Here is a 15940-nt window from a genome sequence, read left to right on the forward strand (position 1 = left end):
AGTTTGTGAATTCATCGTGTTTGTTGAATTGACGTGGTGCACTTTGGCAATTCTTTGATGAATAATTCCAGAGGATTATGGGTAATTACAATACTGGCTTATTTTTAAAAAGTAAAAAAAAAAAAAAAAAAAAACTAAAAAAAAACATTTCTTGGGGGGGGTTTTTTTTAAAAAAAAAAAAAAAAAAAAAAAAAAGACTCAAAATGAACATTTCTTGGAGTGTGATGAGTTATTCTACAGAGATTAGATGGGAGAAATTTTCATATTGCTCTATTGTTAAAGTGAGAGCGTGTTTATGTTTGAAACAGGTTCTCATTGTTAATCTATGCCACATCAATATACAAAACACAGCCATGAAAGGTGAGCATCAAACCTGGAACTATAGAAAAGGATTTTCTTTCATCATTAATAACACTTTTTACCTGTTTAATAACACTGCAATCAACAACAGGAAACTGGTCACCAAGTCACGGCCTGTGACAACAACAATTTTAAACACCTTTAAGTCCATATGCTCTCTGGAGACGGCTGCTCATAAGACATTGGAATTAGGTCATCAGTCCAAACTGCCCTGTGTAGAGCTTGAAGTAAACATTTCGTGTATTTGTTTTTTAAATGCCCAAGGATATGAAGTGTAGTTACAGTAATAATGTAGTCAGCCACGGCTCATCTTATCATGAGCCTATTGCAGGTGCTACTACTCAAACGTAATATCAGAAATATAATGTTGCTACATTGTTGTTACACCACAGTTTACAGTGTTACTACACAGATAAAAAAACAGAACTTTTTGGTATTAACAGTCATTTTTTACAATGAACCATACAAATGCAGCACTTGCTGTCCATCTGATCTGGTCCCAACTTGTGGCAACAGATGCCAGAAAGGTCCGTCTGTCAACAAACGACCACAGTGGAACAGCCATAAATATATTCCTGTCCTTTCCTCCTCTGCTTGAGTTTAGATTCCATAGTTTGCTCTGTTTGTCTTTTAACAGCATCTATGTTCAACTCTTCCAACAGCGGCTGAGAGCAGCATGAAGAAACAAGAAGTCCACTTCTCTGGGTCATAAGCACCCACAATTCTTCGCCGACACATTCTGTATTGTGTGATAGCGGCTCTTATTGTCCAGGAAGGAAAAGTCTTCTTCGAATGCAGTTGGCCGGCAGCAGGGCCCATTGCTGACCCTGTCCTTGCGGCCCTTCTTCTTGAAGCCCGTGCGCATCATGTGTTCCATGGTGATGTCGTAGTTGTGCCGGTGGGCCATGCATTTGCCGCTGCAGTAGTGCAGCAGCACGGTCTCGTCACTTTCATAGCCGAGACCCAGTTCACTCACGGTCAGCTCCAGCTCCCTCAGAGAGCAGCGCTTTGGCTTGCGGGCTCTTTTAGTCCTTCGGGCCTGGTTCTCATCTAGGCGCCGACTCTTCCTTCTCTTCCTGTCTAGCAAGGTCTCCACCACATGCTGGAGCTCGCCCTCCGTGAAGCTCTGGAACATCACGGAAACTGACAGAGAGGAGACAAACAAATATTTATAGATGGGTGACAGAGATGATCTGAGCTCAGTGTAATTTTGTGGATAAAATTCTCAATAATCAGATGTGTAAACAGGGCAGATGGTCCAGACAGCATACTGTTGTCAGGTGCACGCACGCACACACACACACACACACACACACACACACACACAACAGATGTACTGTATCTCTAACATCATGACTGCTACCATCAGCATGACAGAAGTTTAACGCATCTATCATCTTCTCCTGGAGGTTATAGCAGTGCTTTGGAGAGCCAGAGAACTATGAGGTGCTACTTGACTGGAGGCTGTTGTGAGACATTAAAACCTGTGATATAAACAACAGAGTCAAGTGCTAAGTTTTCTGAACCCTTGTAACCCTTTCACACGACACCTCATCTCAGGCCAGACAAGGAAAGAAGAAAATAACAGTTTATCTTACACTCTGAGAGGAGAGAGTTCATGTTGTCTGCTGAGCGCATTCTCCGATGGAGACCACCCGTTTGCCGGGGCAACACTGTTGAGTCTGCTGAGGATGACGGTAATGAGGAGGGTGATGGTAGTGAGGTTCTGGAGGTTGATACTGATAATGAAAATGTTTCTGATGAAGATGAAGATGAAGATGTGTACGGATATTTTGTCTTAAGCTTGAACTGTCCGATAGTGGCCATGTTTCTAATGAAGAGCATGGACCAGGCTGCACCACAGAGCATGAAGGCAAAAGTGGCACCTTTCCATAACTTCATCTTAGAACGTGGAGGAGCATTGAAACTCTGTCGAGAGAGAGAGGTAAAACGCACACACATCAAACATGTTCAAACAGACACACCTTCACTCATGTAAACCTTCTCTTCAGCTTGTCACATTAAACACAGAGAACAGTGCAATAACCATCATCTGTGGTGTCACATTTAGGTGACCCTCCATAAATCCCCCTTCTCTCAGCTGGTTTCTCTAACAGGGCTTCGTTTCACCATCCGTTTGCCTGATTCTGCTGTCAACTCATTTTCACTCTAAGTGGGTTCATGATCTCCAAACTCAACATCACTTGCTGACGCCTAAGAATACAATGTGTGTTTAAAGTTGAGTCGCTGCTGCCTGAGGTGCAAAAAACACAGCTGCCATTTCTAATTCAAACTGAAGGCAGGCTAAATGAGTTTTGCAGCCTCTTACCCCTTGAAACCTTCTTCTCCTGCTTTCTGAAGAAAAAAGACTTTTGTAGAAATAAATGTTCACGCAACAACCTCTTAATGGGGGGAATTCATTCCTTCCTTGACAAGAATCTTAGCCGCACCTACAGTATTTGTGTGTATGATGAGACCTCAGTGAACATTTGTGTTTGTACATCCCTTAATCTTATACAGCCCCTCCCTTGCTATAGACACTGCCTCAGCACAGCCACAAAACTCAATATGGGGGAATTATTCCATATGTTTTCTCTTTCTTTACTGCCATTCCACAGGTTTCAGAGGAGTTTTACAAGCTCACTGCTTTGTATTTTTCATATCATGTCACCAGTGAGCAAAACATTTCCCCAGAGCCGGAAATGGTATACTGGCAGTGTTTAACAGCAAATCCAGACCAGCCCTACAAAGTGTTTTGGCAGACTACATTGTGTAGTGTACATATACAGGCTGCTGGATTGTTTACAGTAGGACAAAATGTCACATATCTTTGTCTAGTTTATTATAGAAACAAAACTCTGAAATGAACAATTTATTTAGAAACATTTTGGTTTTCGGGTGGAAAGTTATTTTTTGCACTCAAGTTAGTAAAACAAAAGACCTATAGGCAAATTCAGACGGCGCTGCGCCGTGTCTGAATGTTTTGGACACCGTAGAGGGAAAATACAAAGAAGCTACACACACAAGCTGTGGTGGTATAAACAGGTAGAACCAGTCCTATCAGTCAAAGCTTGACTCATCACTCATAATTTCATATGGGTTTGACGTGGTAAGCAGCCTCTGCACAATGAAGGGGTAGGATGGTATTCATTTGAATGTCAAACATTTCAGCTAACAACCCCATCTGAAAACACAAGTCTATGTAAATCAAATGTGGAGCTGCAGCTGTCGCAGAATGTTACTCGGTGCCCGGCTATATGTTCAAAGTTTGCTTCTCACTGTTGTATTTAATCGCCAGACAGAAGCCTCAATGGAAAGTTTCATTTTAATGATAAGGATGAGATCATTGTTTTCTTATGCTATTAATAGATCAGTTTGGAGCAATGCTCATCCTTGGAATTAGCTGCACAGCTGTGATTCGCTCTGTGGCTCATCTTGATAAAACAATTATCTTATAAAAAAAAGGAAGATCCTCCGACTCCACAGTCGCTGACACTGGACAGAGCGTGGTCATCAAACATGAGCTCATGTCGCTGAAGACATTTTGATTGTCATAATTGCTCCACTTAGAAACACATTAGTCCCATCTGGAGTCGACAGGCGCCAATAAAAGTGCTAAGGAGCATTCTGAAGCTTGTTCAGATGGTCATGGATGATTAAATCAGCACGGACATTTATTATCTACCGCTGGCCTCTGCTGTCCTGGACATAAATATACAGATATTGATAGGGGGGAAGGGGCACTGTCATTTTCTTAGGAGAGAAACGGAAAGACATGACTGAGTAATCCACTTTCTGAGAGAACAAATTCTGCTGTTTTCCAGCAAACTGAGAAATGCAAAAAAGCAGAGGATACAGTGGAACCCCAGAGGACCCTCCAGCAGAAGGTAAACTCATCCTTGCAGAGACATAAAAGTGCAGATGAGTCACAAAGACAACTAAAACAGCTCCCAAATAGCAGCAGCATGTCTGGTCCTCACAAAGCATCGGTGCAGATGTCCATGCACGCTGTGTGGAAATGAGGGATGTCGAACATGTGAGGCCCAGAACTAATGGGGAAAGTCTTCTGTTCACAAGGAGAAAAGACTAAGTTTGCCCACATTAGGATTTGTTTCTAGTGACAGCAGGAGTGAATATGAGGGATGTCGGAAATTGTGCACCTGATGCTTGCTGTTAGCCAAGTGTCACGTGGAGAGCTACCCACACAGTGAAAACAGCCCCAGATGATCATCAGCATGATGAAACCATGAAAGTGAACTGCTCAGCCAAGAATTCCTAAATCTGTCACAGCCATTCCTGACACATTATGTATTCTCGAATGCACGCAGCGTACTGTTGGAGCTTATTTCTCCCTCAACCCTCAACTGAGCTCTTGTTGTGACTCAAAGATCGCATTATTTCAAATGACACAATAAAGTAGATGTTTTCAAAGGAATAACTGGGTCAGTGGCCACAGAGCTGCTGAGCTGACGGTCATGTAATTACAGCAGCGTGGCACCCGACGTCTGAAGGAGCCCCTCAACAAAATGCCACAGCCTATGGAAGATGACCGGATATGTCAAAAAATGGATGAGGGACATCCTGTGGTTAACACTTCTGAATGAAGCTGGCTGCCACGGGGCGGGGTGGAGGGGGAGGCATCTTGTCAGCTTGCTTGGATCTAGACCAAGCGTGTCATGATTACAGCAAACGAAGATCACAGAAAGGCATGAATGAAGCGCTTCTTTGTGCTGGAAGAAAGCAGATGCCCAACTTTTAAGTGCCACCACTCTGTAGCATTTGTTCTTATACATTTCCTAAATACAGCCTGTTCTGTCTCGCTCGCGCTCCCTCTCTGTGACTCACACATACCATAAACACACACATACAGCACTTGCACGGTTATACTTTTCCCAGATCATATGACATGACTCGTGTAGAAATCAAGACAAAGTCCAACCTTCCAATGCTGTCCAGGCACCCACTTCACTCCCAGCCGCACCATCATACAACACTAGATAATCCATCTTACATAATACTGCTGCTTCTTGATATCTAGAACTGTCACAGGTATCTAGTATCTGCCACTGCACAACCCAGGCCTCTACCTAAAAACATTAGTTCCACGCTGTGCGCTTCAGCTCAGCTCCTCCCATGTGACTGACTGTCTTCTGTGCTACTCTGAACACACCCCATAAATACTTTAGCTGCAAAGATAACAGGAGTGTAACAAACAGTGGGAAAGGCACCTACTGTGTGGTTGCAAGGAAACAACGTGCTTTAGGGAGTCGTTCCCCTCTTAAAGGTCTGTGGACAGCTAGAGAGTGCTCGAGGAGGTAATAGGGACATATTCCAAAGATCAGGGCGGGATTAGGACTAATACCTGTCGGCTTTATCTGAAGTCACGTGGGTTAACACCTGGCTGCAGTGTTGGTGGCGGAGCCCGAGCTCTGCCGTGTGTGTGTGTGTGTGTGTGTGTCTGCATTAATCCATCACACACCTCAAAGTCAGGGGTTAGTCCAGCAGGTAGGGCCCACCAAGAAAGAGCAGCTGCTTCTTCTAAAACCTGCTTTCAGTAAGAATAATGAGGAGGAAAACTGACGAGCTCGGTGAGTTAGAGCTGTTGTGCTGGCACTGGGGTGGGTCAAACGGCTGTAAAATAAAGTGGATGTTCTGAGCCAGGATTGGCTGTTCTAAATCCATCCTTGGTTCTAATCCAACTGAAAAAGGCTTAGGCGAGACTGTGTTGTAATTTTGCTGGGCAGCCACTTTATTTGGCTCTAGCTCTGTCACTCAGTAACCACGGTGTAATTAAAACAAGCCCGTTTCTTGTTAGTGAGAAAGTTGCCATTCATTACTGAGAAGAAAAAACAGGAGGGAATTCTGGAAAACTGTCATCATTTTTACAGATTCTGCAGATTCTAAACATGATTCCATCCTCTTAATCTACTGAATATAGGCACAGTAAGTGGTTTAAAAAGCTTCTGTTTTATTTTGGAAGGCCTCTATCACAGCCCAGAATAAGATACAGATTAATCCAGGGACCCAACGGCCGAGAACAAAATCTCACAAGTTAAACTTGTTGCTCTTAGGGTGGCGCTAAGGAGGTGAGAGGGGAAGATACATTTATAGATGCACATTTGACACCTGTCCCAAATCGTCTGCCCTTTACTATTATAAAAAGAGCTGAGTCAAGGTATAGTTCTGACATTTAAACAGCCTTTCTAACAGACAAAGAGGGGTTACATGAGAACTGGCAGGGAGATGCCACCTTGCTTCATCTTTTTTTTTGTGCGAGTAAGATTGATGTAGTCTCTAGCAGATTCTAAAGAAGAGACTATGAGCTGCTAATCTGTCTGTGGCAGATCCTCTTTTAACACAACAGCATTGCCTCTAAACCCACGTTAAACATGTCGATGTTGCCGTTATAAAAGGTTGATGACCATCTGGACACGATGAATACAGCTTTCAAATACGCAAGCAAGCACAAACATCTGAAATATGATGACATTTTGGATCTTTAAGCCTATGCTTTCTTCAAATTAAAAGAAATTCTTATTTGTTGCACACAAAATGGGCATTTTATCAAAAATCTGGTAAAACAAAACTACAACCAAAAACATGCTCATGACACGATGAGGAGTGCCACATCAGCTCAGCGTCCTCGTCAGTTTGCTCCAGTTATGACCAGCTTTGGCAGGTTTTGAAAGTTGAATGATCACTGTACTTTACGCTTAAACTTGATCCGGCCTCTCGGGGCTCCACTAGATAGCATCCAGTCTAATCTCTAGAAGGGGATCATCATTTCAGTGAGTACCATCATGTTCACGTCTCAGAATATTTTCAGATAAAAAGTTCAGTTATCTGATTCTGATCTTCCTAATTATTTATACTATTAAAGGCGCAGCTCTGCAAAAAAAAAAAAAATCTGTTGAAATAAATAATACAATGCTGTCAGATTTCTAAGTAGTGCTCCAACCTTTGGGAAGTGAAAGTCAGAGAGCATCTGGAGAGCAATTATCCATGATAATGAGGTAAACCACCATGTTGGATAAGTGACAGAAGAGGAAAATGTTCCTCTCTGACAAAACAAATTTGTCTCTGTGGTGAAAGGCTGTTCACACTCTGCAAGAAAATCATAAAAAATGATTTATTTTTCTTATTGCTTTTCCAACATAGTGGCATGCCTCTTGTAAACAACGGTAACCGTTCTGCAAACATTTCGTGACAGGCTGCTGTGCACTACCGACATGAGATTTGTGCCAGAAGCCGCTTGTTGATATAAAGAACCCAACGTGTGTTTTCTGCCACTCAAGCACTTGATGAGGCATCCCTGTCAGCGGCACCCAACGCCTTCCCCATAAGCTGCCGGCTAAAACTAACAAAAGAAGATGTGGTGTTCTTGCCGTTCGGCCGGCTAATCCAGACTTAGCTGCGTGGTGTCGTCTTCAGCTGACCTCCGCAGGCAAGTGCTGGCTGGGTAAGTCCATCATCATCATCACAGGCAAGGAGCGAGGGCAGGATTCCTGCTTATTTCCCTGAAAAGCATCACAGCTCTCTGTGCCTGCGAGTAGGGGAGGTGTCCTGACTTGATTCAGGTCCAGGATTTGTTACTCTTTTATGACATTTGCACTTCCATAGAACTGCTTTAGGTTGTAAAGATCAAGATCAACATTCCTCTGAATATAAGTGTGTGCTTCATGGCACTCAGGCTGATCCATTCAAAATGAGCAGAGCTGGGTGTTTAGAGAAGAACTGTATCTGACATATGTCTCGCTTCAGAAAACTCCTCTCAGCGCATTTCTCCACACGCAACGCTTCTGATCCTTTTTTTTTTTTTTGGCATAAACCTGAACCTGCAACAGAAGAACAGAGCAGAACCGAGGTAGAGTGCATGAAACGAACAGCCCTTAAAGATGCTTTAACTTTTATTCCTTCTGTCATAAAACTTGTTCTCCTTCAGAGCATTTTATCTTCATACACTGTTGGAAAGGTAATGCACATCTGCTTACCCTCTTTCCAGGAGCAGGTCTCGTCTTCAGCTCCAGGGAGGGGAAGTCTGCGGCTCCTGAAGATGGGTTACGATGAGGAGGGAGAGTGTGGTTACCGTAAGTGGGGCAAAGAGCTTCTCTGATGCCTCTGACTGCCTCCCCCCTCAACTGTTGCTCCTCCTCCATACAGTTGTGCTTGTGGGTCGAGTCGGATTACTCCTGACATGATAATCTTCCTGGCTGTAGCTCCAACAGCACTAAAGGATGCTTTGGCCTGAGCAAGGGCTTAGATTTACCTTCTGCCACAAGACAGTCTGCCATCTTAAGCGAGCAGTTAGTAATAGCCTCAAATGGACAGATCAATGCAGTCTGAGGGGTCTGCTAAAGCCAGCGTCTTCCAATCTTTTAGGAGGAATTAAGGAAGTTCACAATCGGTTTAAAGGGTGCTAAGCCAACATCAACCTCAGTTAAACAGAATTACCACAGCAGAGGTATTTCATGATGATTCAATCTACAATTGGCCAGAGATAAAACCGAGGATGTTGTTGCTGAGGATCTCACATTCATGTCTCCTCCAATACAAACCAGTATTTTAGCCCTTGAGCCTTGAACAACAAATGAGGAGCAGATGGTTGTGCTTTTGGAAGGTATCAGGCGCTCCAGACTACAATCTAAATAAATACCACATCCATGGAGGAAATGCGTCAGGTGTGTGGGGTCAGTCATATGTAAACAATGGCCAACAAGTTTGGAAATGGCTGAAGCGATGCGTGAGAGGGAGAGATGAGGAAGATATACAAAGCTGTATAGGTGCTGCTTGGGAGCATCAACCAGCCAAAGAAATCTACAGATGCACTGCTGATCCAACCAAAACGTGTTGCAGGGTTTTCCAGGCTTTAATGATTGTTTGTTTTTGTCTTGAGTTGCTGGGTCTGTAAACCTTGTCTTTTGAACAAAACGATGCCGTTTTATTCAGACATTTTCACCGTATCACTTTTAACACGGACTAAATTGACTTTTTTGGCATTTGAAAAGCCTCTTGGTTGCTTTGTCAGTGTGTGGGCACTTTTTTCATATGTAGGACACTGTTGATCCAGACACAATTGTACAGAATTGTCTCTGGAGCCACAGATGTTGAAAGAAAGCAGCGGGGTCTTTGTGGTACAGTAATAAAGTCAGTGTCACAACAGGAAATGAATTATTTGCCAACAAATACCTCGTTCTAACACCATGACTCATTCTGATATCCTCAGGCCAAATTCTACACAAACCACACTCTTTAAAGTTTCACTAGTGCCACTGGGATGTGGTCAATCGCTAACTTTCTGGGACTTCAAATTTCTTCAGTGTTGACTGAAAAAGCTAAAGGAACATTTTGCCCGTGCGAGGTCTCATACAAAATGTGTATTGATGGATATTTTAGGGTTGTCATCTCAGTGACTTCAACCTCAGATTTCATATTAAGTCCAAACTCAGGAGAGCCTGATCCTGTATAAGCTGAGGCAGTTTTGGTCATGTTTAGCAGGTGCAAAATCCTCCAGATCCTCTCCTCTTAAAACATGGGAATTATTAAAACTAACTTGTTTGACATACACCTCAATTATTGACCAGAGGAGCCTGTGGTAAATACATAATGGCTTCCAGTGAGCAGAGGATATCGTGCTGTTCTACCACTGAAAAGAAGCTATCAGCACAGAAACATTTCCTGACAGCAGGCAGAAGCATTTCTACTCTTTGCATATTGTTCACAGATGTGTGAAATTTTTAAAGACCACCCTCTGCTGCAATAAAAGCCCAACGGCTGTTAATTGCTAAGTCAAGTCATAGACAACAGGAGTGAAACACTTGACTCAATTGTTCACAATGCATATACAATGTAAAGTGTCTCTTGACAGCAAAGATTCCATTAGTCGTGAAGACAGTCTGACATTCAGCATTTACAATAAAAGGAAAAAAAAAAAAACACAGTATGTTTCCAATTTGAATATAATAGTGTCCCATAGACATCAGATTGAATCTTTTCCACTGGGTGTGGATGAGTTAAAAAAACACACTTTGTTTAGGTTTGGGCAAGATTTTAAGGAAGCCCTCAATCAGTAACACTATAAACACACCATTCCACTCGAGGTGTCATTAGAAAGGCTGGAAATAAGGCACAAGTGTTGCTCCTACACTCGTCTTTCACAAGATGTGGTTTGAAGTTTGGACGTGTAACCTTCAGCCACATGTCATCTCAACGAGTGGAAAACTACTTTTTAGGGAACCAAAATCTAAACAGGCATTGGCGAAAAAGACGCAGTGGGACAATGAGGGCTTTTTCTGAGCGTTTCATGTTGAAAGACAACACCTCTTTCTCGCACAAAGTGGTAACAAGGTAAATCAATCCTGGCACAAGAACAAATATACATTGCAATTTGCAGCTGCACCCAAACGAACTGAGGCTCCGGGGGTGCAGAGGAGCACGCGTGGAGTCAGAGACACTTTCACTTCAGCACATAAACACCTCAGTGAGTGTTACAATTTGTACCTCCTGCTAATATGTATTTGACTATTTACAGTGTATTTACTTGCTAAGCAACTACAGCTTAACAAGCAGAAAAAAGTGTGTTTACAATAACACATTTGTGAACACAGCTAAATGCTGCCCCCATCTGCCAGTGGTTTACACCTACATGTCAAATAGAACAAACAATCTCTCATGAGTAGAGAAAGCAAAACTTAAAATAGCTTTTTGTTCATTAAGGCAAAACATATTGTATTTACTTCATCAGCTTTAATGTTTGTTTCTGTATTATGTTCACAAATCTACCACTGTTTCTCTGCACAGGTGGTACTACTCTGCCTAAGGGAGAGTTTGACGTCTTCCTGCTTTAGTAGCTTCCATCTGCCTTGGAAACCCCTGGTGCCATCAGGGCCCAAGGGCCGACATAACACTCTCTGCACCACGCAGGGTGCGTTCAGGTGTCCAACTACTTTGTGATTCAATCCACTGGCTGCAAATTTGTGCCTCAGCGTCCAGGGGCTCGGAGAACTCTCTCTGTTGCAGTCTCCAGAGCACCAACTCCTTCTATTGTGCCTCTTATTCAAACCAGGGAAGCTGTTAAAGCTGGTGGGGGTCTGCTCAAAGGTTCTTTGAAAGGAGTTGTTAAAAGTAGTTTGGGGCTGAGAAGTGTCTGGAGTCTCATCAGAAACGCTAACTGGTTCCTCCTGGACTGAATCCTCTGAGGTTCCAAATAGATTTTGTTGGGATGGTGTGTCCTCAGGTTGATTCTCATTTTTTTCTTCTGATGAATCGTCCTTGGTGACGTGGTGTATCGTCTGGAATCCCAAGGGCACCACACACATGCCTTTCCATTTAGACCTCCGCTTTTCTGCTTTTAGGGCATTACAGGCCTTTCAAACCGCCTCCAAACTATTATACCTGACCACTGCACTGCAGATTCTTAGGAAGCTCTTTGCCGGGATGCAGGATCCGGACTGAAGAAATGCTGCCATGAGCGCTGAACTTTTGGAGCATCCTCTCTGAGAGTGAAAGGTGCTCCAGGTCTCCGGCTTGCACCTCGGAAATGTTCCAGATGAGGAGGAGCTTGTTGGTGGATGAACACAGCAGCCGTTTGGGAAGCGGCTTTATCTGCCTCACTTTTGTGCCTTCGTCGCCGACTTCAAGAAGGTCTGAGGAGTCTGCTGCTGAAAGAGTCATGTGCCAGTTTGTGGTCAGGGCCTTTGTCTGTGACACACAGTGACAGCCTCAGCTTTGTTTGCATTTCATTGTACTATTTTTTTAAGTTTGAAAGGTAAACTACACAAAAAGCTTGCCAATAAAGAAATACCTTTTACCTTTTTCAAACAAGTGAGACTCACGTAGCCCTGCTTGTTCTTCTGCACGTCTTTCAGTATGAAGCCATCCTCTGCCAGGTGGCTGTCAAAGAACAACTCCTCCAAATAGGCTTTAATCTTGAAGCAGAGCAACTCAGCTTCATGACCTTCTTCATCTTGGCCAGAATATGATTCATGTCTACAAGGACACATGACTCAGCATCATGATATGCTGCAGTGTAGATAAGTCGTATGTTTTCAAATTTCCTTACCCAGTTGGATTACTCATGCTATCTCCTGGTGGATTGTGATAATAGGCTATTACACCGCACTGTTGGTTGCGTTGTTTCTTAGTAAAGGCAGCTATTAAGGAAAAGCAGCATAGAGTTAACTCTGCTGAATGAAGATCGAAATGCACCTGGGCACAGCTCAAACAACCACACTGAAGTGTGTTGGTTCTGTGGGATCCAAAACAACATTTTGTAAAATGCTACAACCAAAATTCCACAGTACACAATGCTACCTCCACCACTAATAATAACTTGCACTCAAAACAAAGTTACTCTTCTGAACATGTTTAAAAAGGAGAAAACAGTTATGTAAACAAACTATTAGCTTGCACAAACAGAATATTATCACTGCGTAAATTATGGCCCTTTCTGCACAACAGAACACCAATCAGTCTTGCTATCATAACACAAAAGAACAACATTATATACCATTATAGGTGTGAATTTCTGCACTGTGGTTTAGTGCTAAGTGCACAATCAAAAAATAATCAAATTATGATACTGCTGGACTCAACAACATAATTATACAACAGCATTAAATATAAAACAGTAAAATCAGCTTTAAATTCTGTTCATCCTCTTCGGCATGTTAATGTTCTTGCATGTATCATCCCAGTATCAACAAAGCCATCAGTTACATAAGAATATGCACCCTGTTCATGCTTTGGTCAACGTCCATACGTTATAATTATTACACAGAACAAAACCAACCCTTTGGAGGCTTTTCCACAGCTACAGTCATCCCAGCTTTTTTTCCCCCTGTTACTGCGACATGATCAGGCAGTGATTTAACAGACTGTGTGGGCAGCTGGAGATGGTGAAGCTTTACTATTAGCACATATGCCCACATGGACAGATACACACACAGCAGCACTGCTAGTGGCATGAGGCTGGTAAAATAGTAATGAAATGTAAAGCACCTGAAAACTTGGTTCTAAAAAAAGATTAAATATTTGTAAATAAATAAGCAACAAAGTTTGATAAAAATCGTTATTCCATAGTTTAAGACCTCAAAACCTAACAAATCAGGACTGTGTGGGTGTTGCTGGGTTAGATTTTGACTGACACAGGTGTCTCCACGACAACGTAAGTAAATATCCCAACAACTGCCATTAGACTGTGTGTACAAAATTACTCAATTGTTGAGTCATCTTCTAGTTGTTTTGTTCACTTGTGGGAATCTTTGAGGGTATTACGTACTGCAGTATACACACAGAATATAATGTAATAGTGGACACAAAGTGCACTATACAATAATTAGGGTGTGATTTAAGAATGTATGATTTGCCAAATTTGAATGATGGTGATGTCTCCATGGCAACACAAGTAAACAACAAACAAACTGTAATTAAATTCAGATTATTTAACTGTTACATTCTGATTGGTCCATTGGCATGTGACATCAGTTTTCTCCAACAAAGAATTAAAACCTCTCAGAATTGCAAAACACACACGAAAAGACAAATCTCTTATATGAAATAATTAGTGATGACAACTTTGCAAACTCCATCTGCTGAGATGTGTTTGAAAACCATGGATGTATTAGGAGAGCGGGATAATGGATTACAAAATGTGCACAACCGTTTTAACCACTTATTAACATAAATATATGCATTTAACTACAAGTGGAGAGTTTTTATTTAATGTGGTATAGCTGAACGACAATTTACAAAAAGTACATGAAACTGTACAAAACAGGGCTTCTACTTTATATGTGTAATATACACGAAGAAGAGGCCCCTTCCGGTGAGCCGGTTAACACGTCTGTTGGAAAGGTTACAAGCTCAGCATTACACTGGCGGGGACACACTTCCCTTTCACAGACAAATGCGGTATAACACAATGAAATCAAGATTTGAAAAGAAGTATTTTGATGGCTTACCTGTATGTGATGGTGCTAAGACCAAGCTAACATCCCGGAGTAAGATTCAACATTTCCGTTTTGCAACTTCTGAGACAAAATCCATCAACCTGTTTAAAGTCTCGCCGCACAGCGGTCAGAACGAGTTGTTGGGAGTTATGTTAAAATACATTTAAATGGCTGGTACATCTGTTTTCAGTGTGGCGCCACAGATTTCAGTGATACCAGGTGTGTCCATGTTTGGTAAAAGGCTGTGACGTAAGCAGGCCATAAATGAAGAGAGGGACATTAGGTGACGTGGGCGTCCAATCGGACGTAATGAGGTTATGATCATTTTGTCAGAAATAGTTATATATTTAGCAAATATAGTGGTCAGGTAGGACCTCATCACCTATAGTAAGATGCACTTCATGTACAAGTAAGCAGCATATAAACATTTAAGAAATTTTAACATGGTAAAAGGTAGCTACTGTATAAGCAGTTATAAGAGCATTTTAAGTGATTATAAATGTACAGTATTTGTCAGCACTTATAATTTCTCCTATGAAGTCTGTTATTTACTATTTTATTCCATTACAGTTGCGTTTTTATATTAATCTCATCCATTGGGTTTATACAGCCACCTCCACTTATCACTGTCCACAGGAGGCATTAAAGTTGTTGGCAACTACATTAAGAAACACTTAAATCTGCTTGAAACTACAGTACAGCATGCTAGAAACCATTTATTAAATGTTTATATACTGCTGATAAATGTTAACTAGGAGAAATTAAGGTGATGTGTTACCAGAAGCAGATTAAAATATTGGATTTAGCGCCATCCCTGAAAAAAATAAAAATAAAATAATAAAACAAACACATGATCACATATTGCACTGCTCTTAGAAATGCTTTGAAACAAAGGAAACATGATATGAACTGAAACTATCCTGGTCATACATCAGGCAATATTTATAGGCAGAATAACAGTTTCCTGGTGTGAAAGGCAACCCCCCCCCCCAAAAAAAACAAAACAAAAACAAACAAACAATAAAAAAACTTGGATTTATCAGTCAAGCATTTAACTATTTTATAAGAAACAAAACATCATAAGTCAGGTTTTGTACAAAAACCCAATTATTTAACTTTATTAACATCAATTTTTTTTGTTTTCATCAACAGTTTCTTTTTAAATTCCGGTTCATCAACAAATAGAAAACAGACTGTGTGTACAACAGATCGAATCCCTACAGCACTAAGCATTCACAAGGTAAAAATGAACATTTTTGTTTTTTGCCAGTGTTTTCAAGTCCCCTCTCCCTCCTACCGCCACCGTGACAGTTAGGCCTTTCGAAGAAGATGCTCCCCTCCTGTGGTTTGTGTGATGTGTGCTTGAGTGGGGTGATGGCCTGCGCTGAGTGAGGAGCCGGCCATTTTGATGGGGTGGGGTGGGGTGGGGTGGGGGGTTGTGCTGCTTTCCTCATTCAGACGGACAACCAGCTGTCAAAGTTACTATGGTAGTACAGTAGATATAATGGTGTTGCCATAAATACACGCTCTAGGACAGCAGGCTCTGCGGTGTCTCTAGGATTGGCAGATCAGCAGAATTAATCCTTTTAACAATATACTTTTGAAGCCGTGTATATATCTATGTGTTTTTGTAC

The 15940-nt window shown here is 41.9% G+C and overlaps 1 protein-coding gene across 4 annotated transcripts; it reads right to left on the reverse strand.

The window, feature by feature from the left end:
* Positions 1 to 214: 214 nt before the first annotated feature.
* Positions 215 to 14982, reverse strand: LOC109955258 (neurturin). Of its 4 annotated transcripts, none has more exons than XR_002274239.1 (4): positions 14319 to 14982; positions 12419 to 12509; positions 12168 to 12345; positions 10333 to 12017 (listed from the first exon to the last, which is right to left on the reverse strand). XR_002274239.1 is itself a non-coding variant. In XM_020591227.1 (4 exons), the coding sequence occupies exons 2-4, from the start codon at positions 12433 to 12435 to the stop codon at positions 11746 to 11748; spliced, it is 483 nt and encodes a 160-aa protein (XP_020446883.1). In that variant the 5' UTR covers positions 12436 to 12509; positions 14319 to 14982; the 3' UTR covers positions 10333 to 11745. The 4 variants fall into 4 exon arrangements, 2 of the variants coding, with proteins under 2 accessions (XP_020446882.1, XP_020446883.1); XM_020591227.1 differs by having other exon boundaries at positions 10333 to 12057; positions 12192 to 12345; XM_020591226.1 differs by lacking the exons at positions 10333 to 12017; positions 12168 to 12345; positions 12419 to 12509 and adding exons at positions 215 to 1503; positions 1959 to 2289.
* Positions 14983 to 15940: the final 958 nt, after the last annotated feature.

The sequence above is a fragment of the Monopterus albus genome, unplaced genomic scaffold, assembly GCF_001952655.1.
Source record: "Monopterus albus unplaced genomic scaffold, M_albus_1.0 scaffold14.1, whole genome shotgun sequence".
In the NCBI taxonomy this organism is placed as follows: domain Eukaryota; kingdom Metazoa; phylum Chordata; class Actinopteri; order Synbranchiformes; family Synbranchidae; genus Monopterus; species Monopterus albus.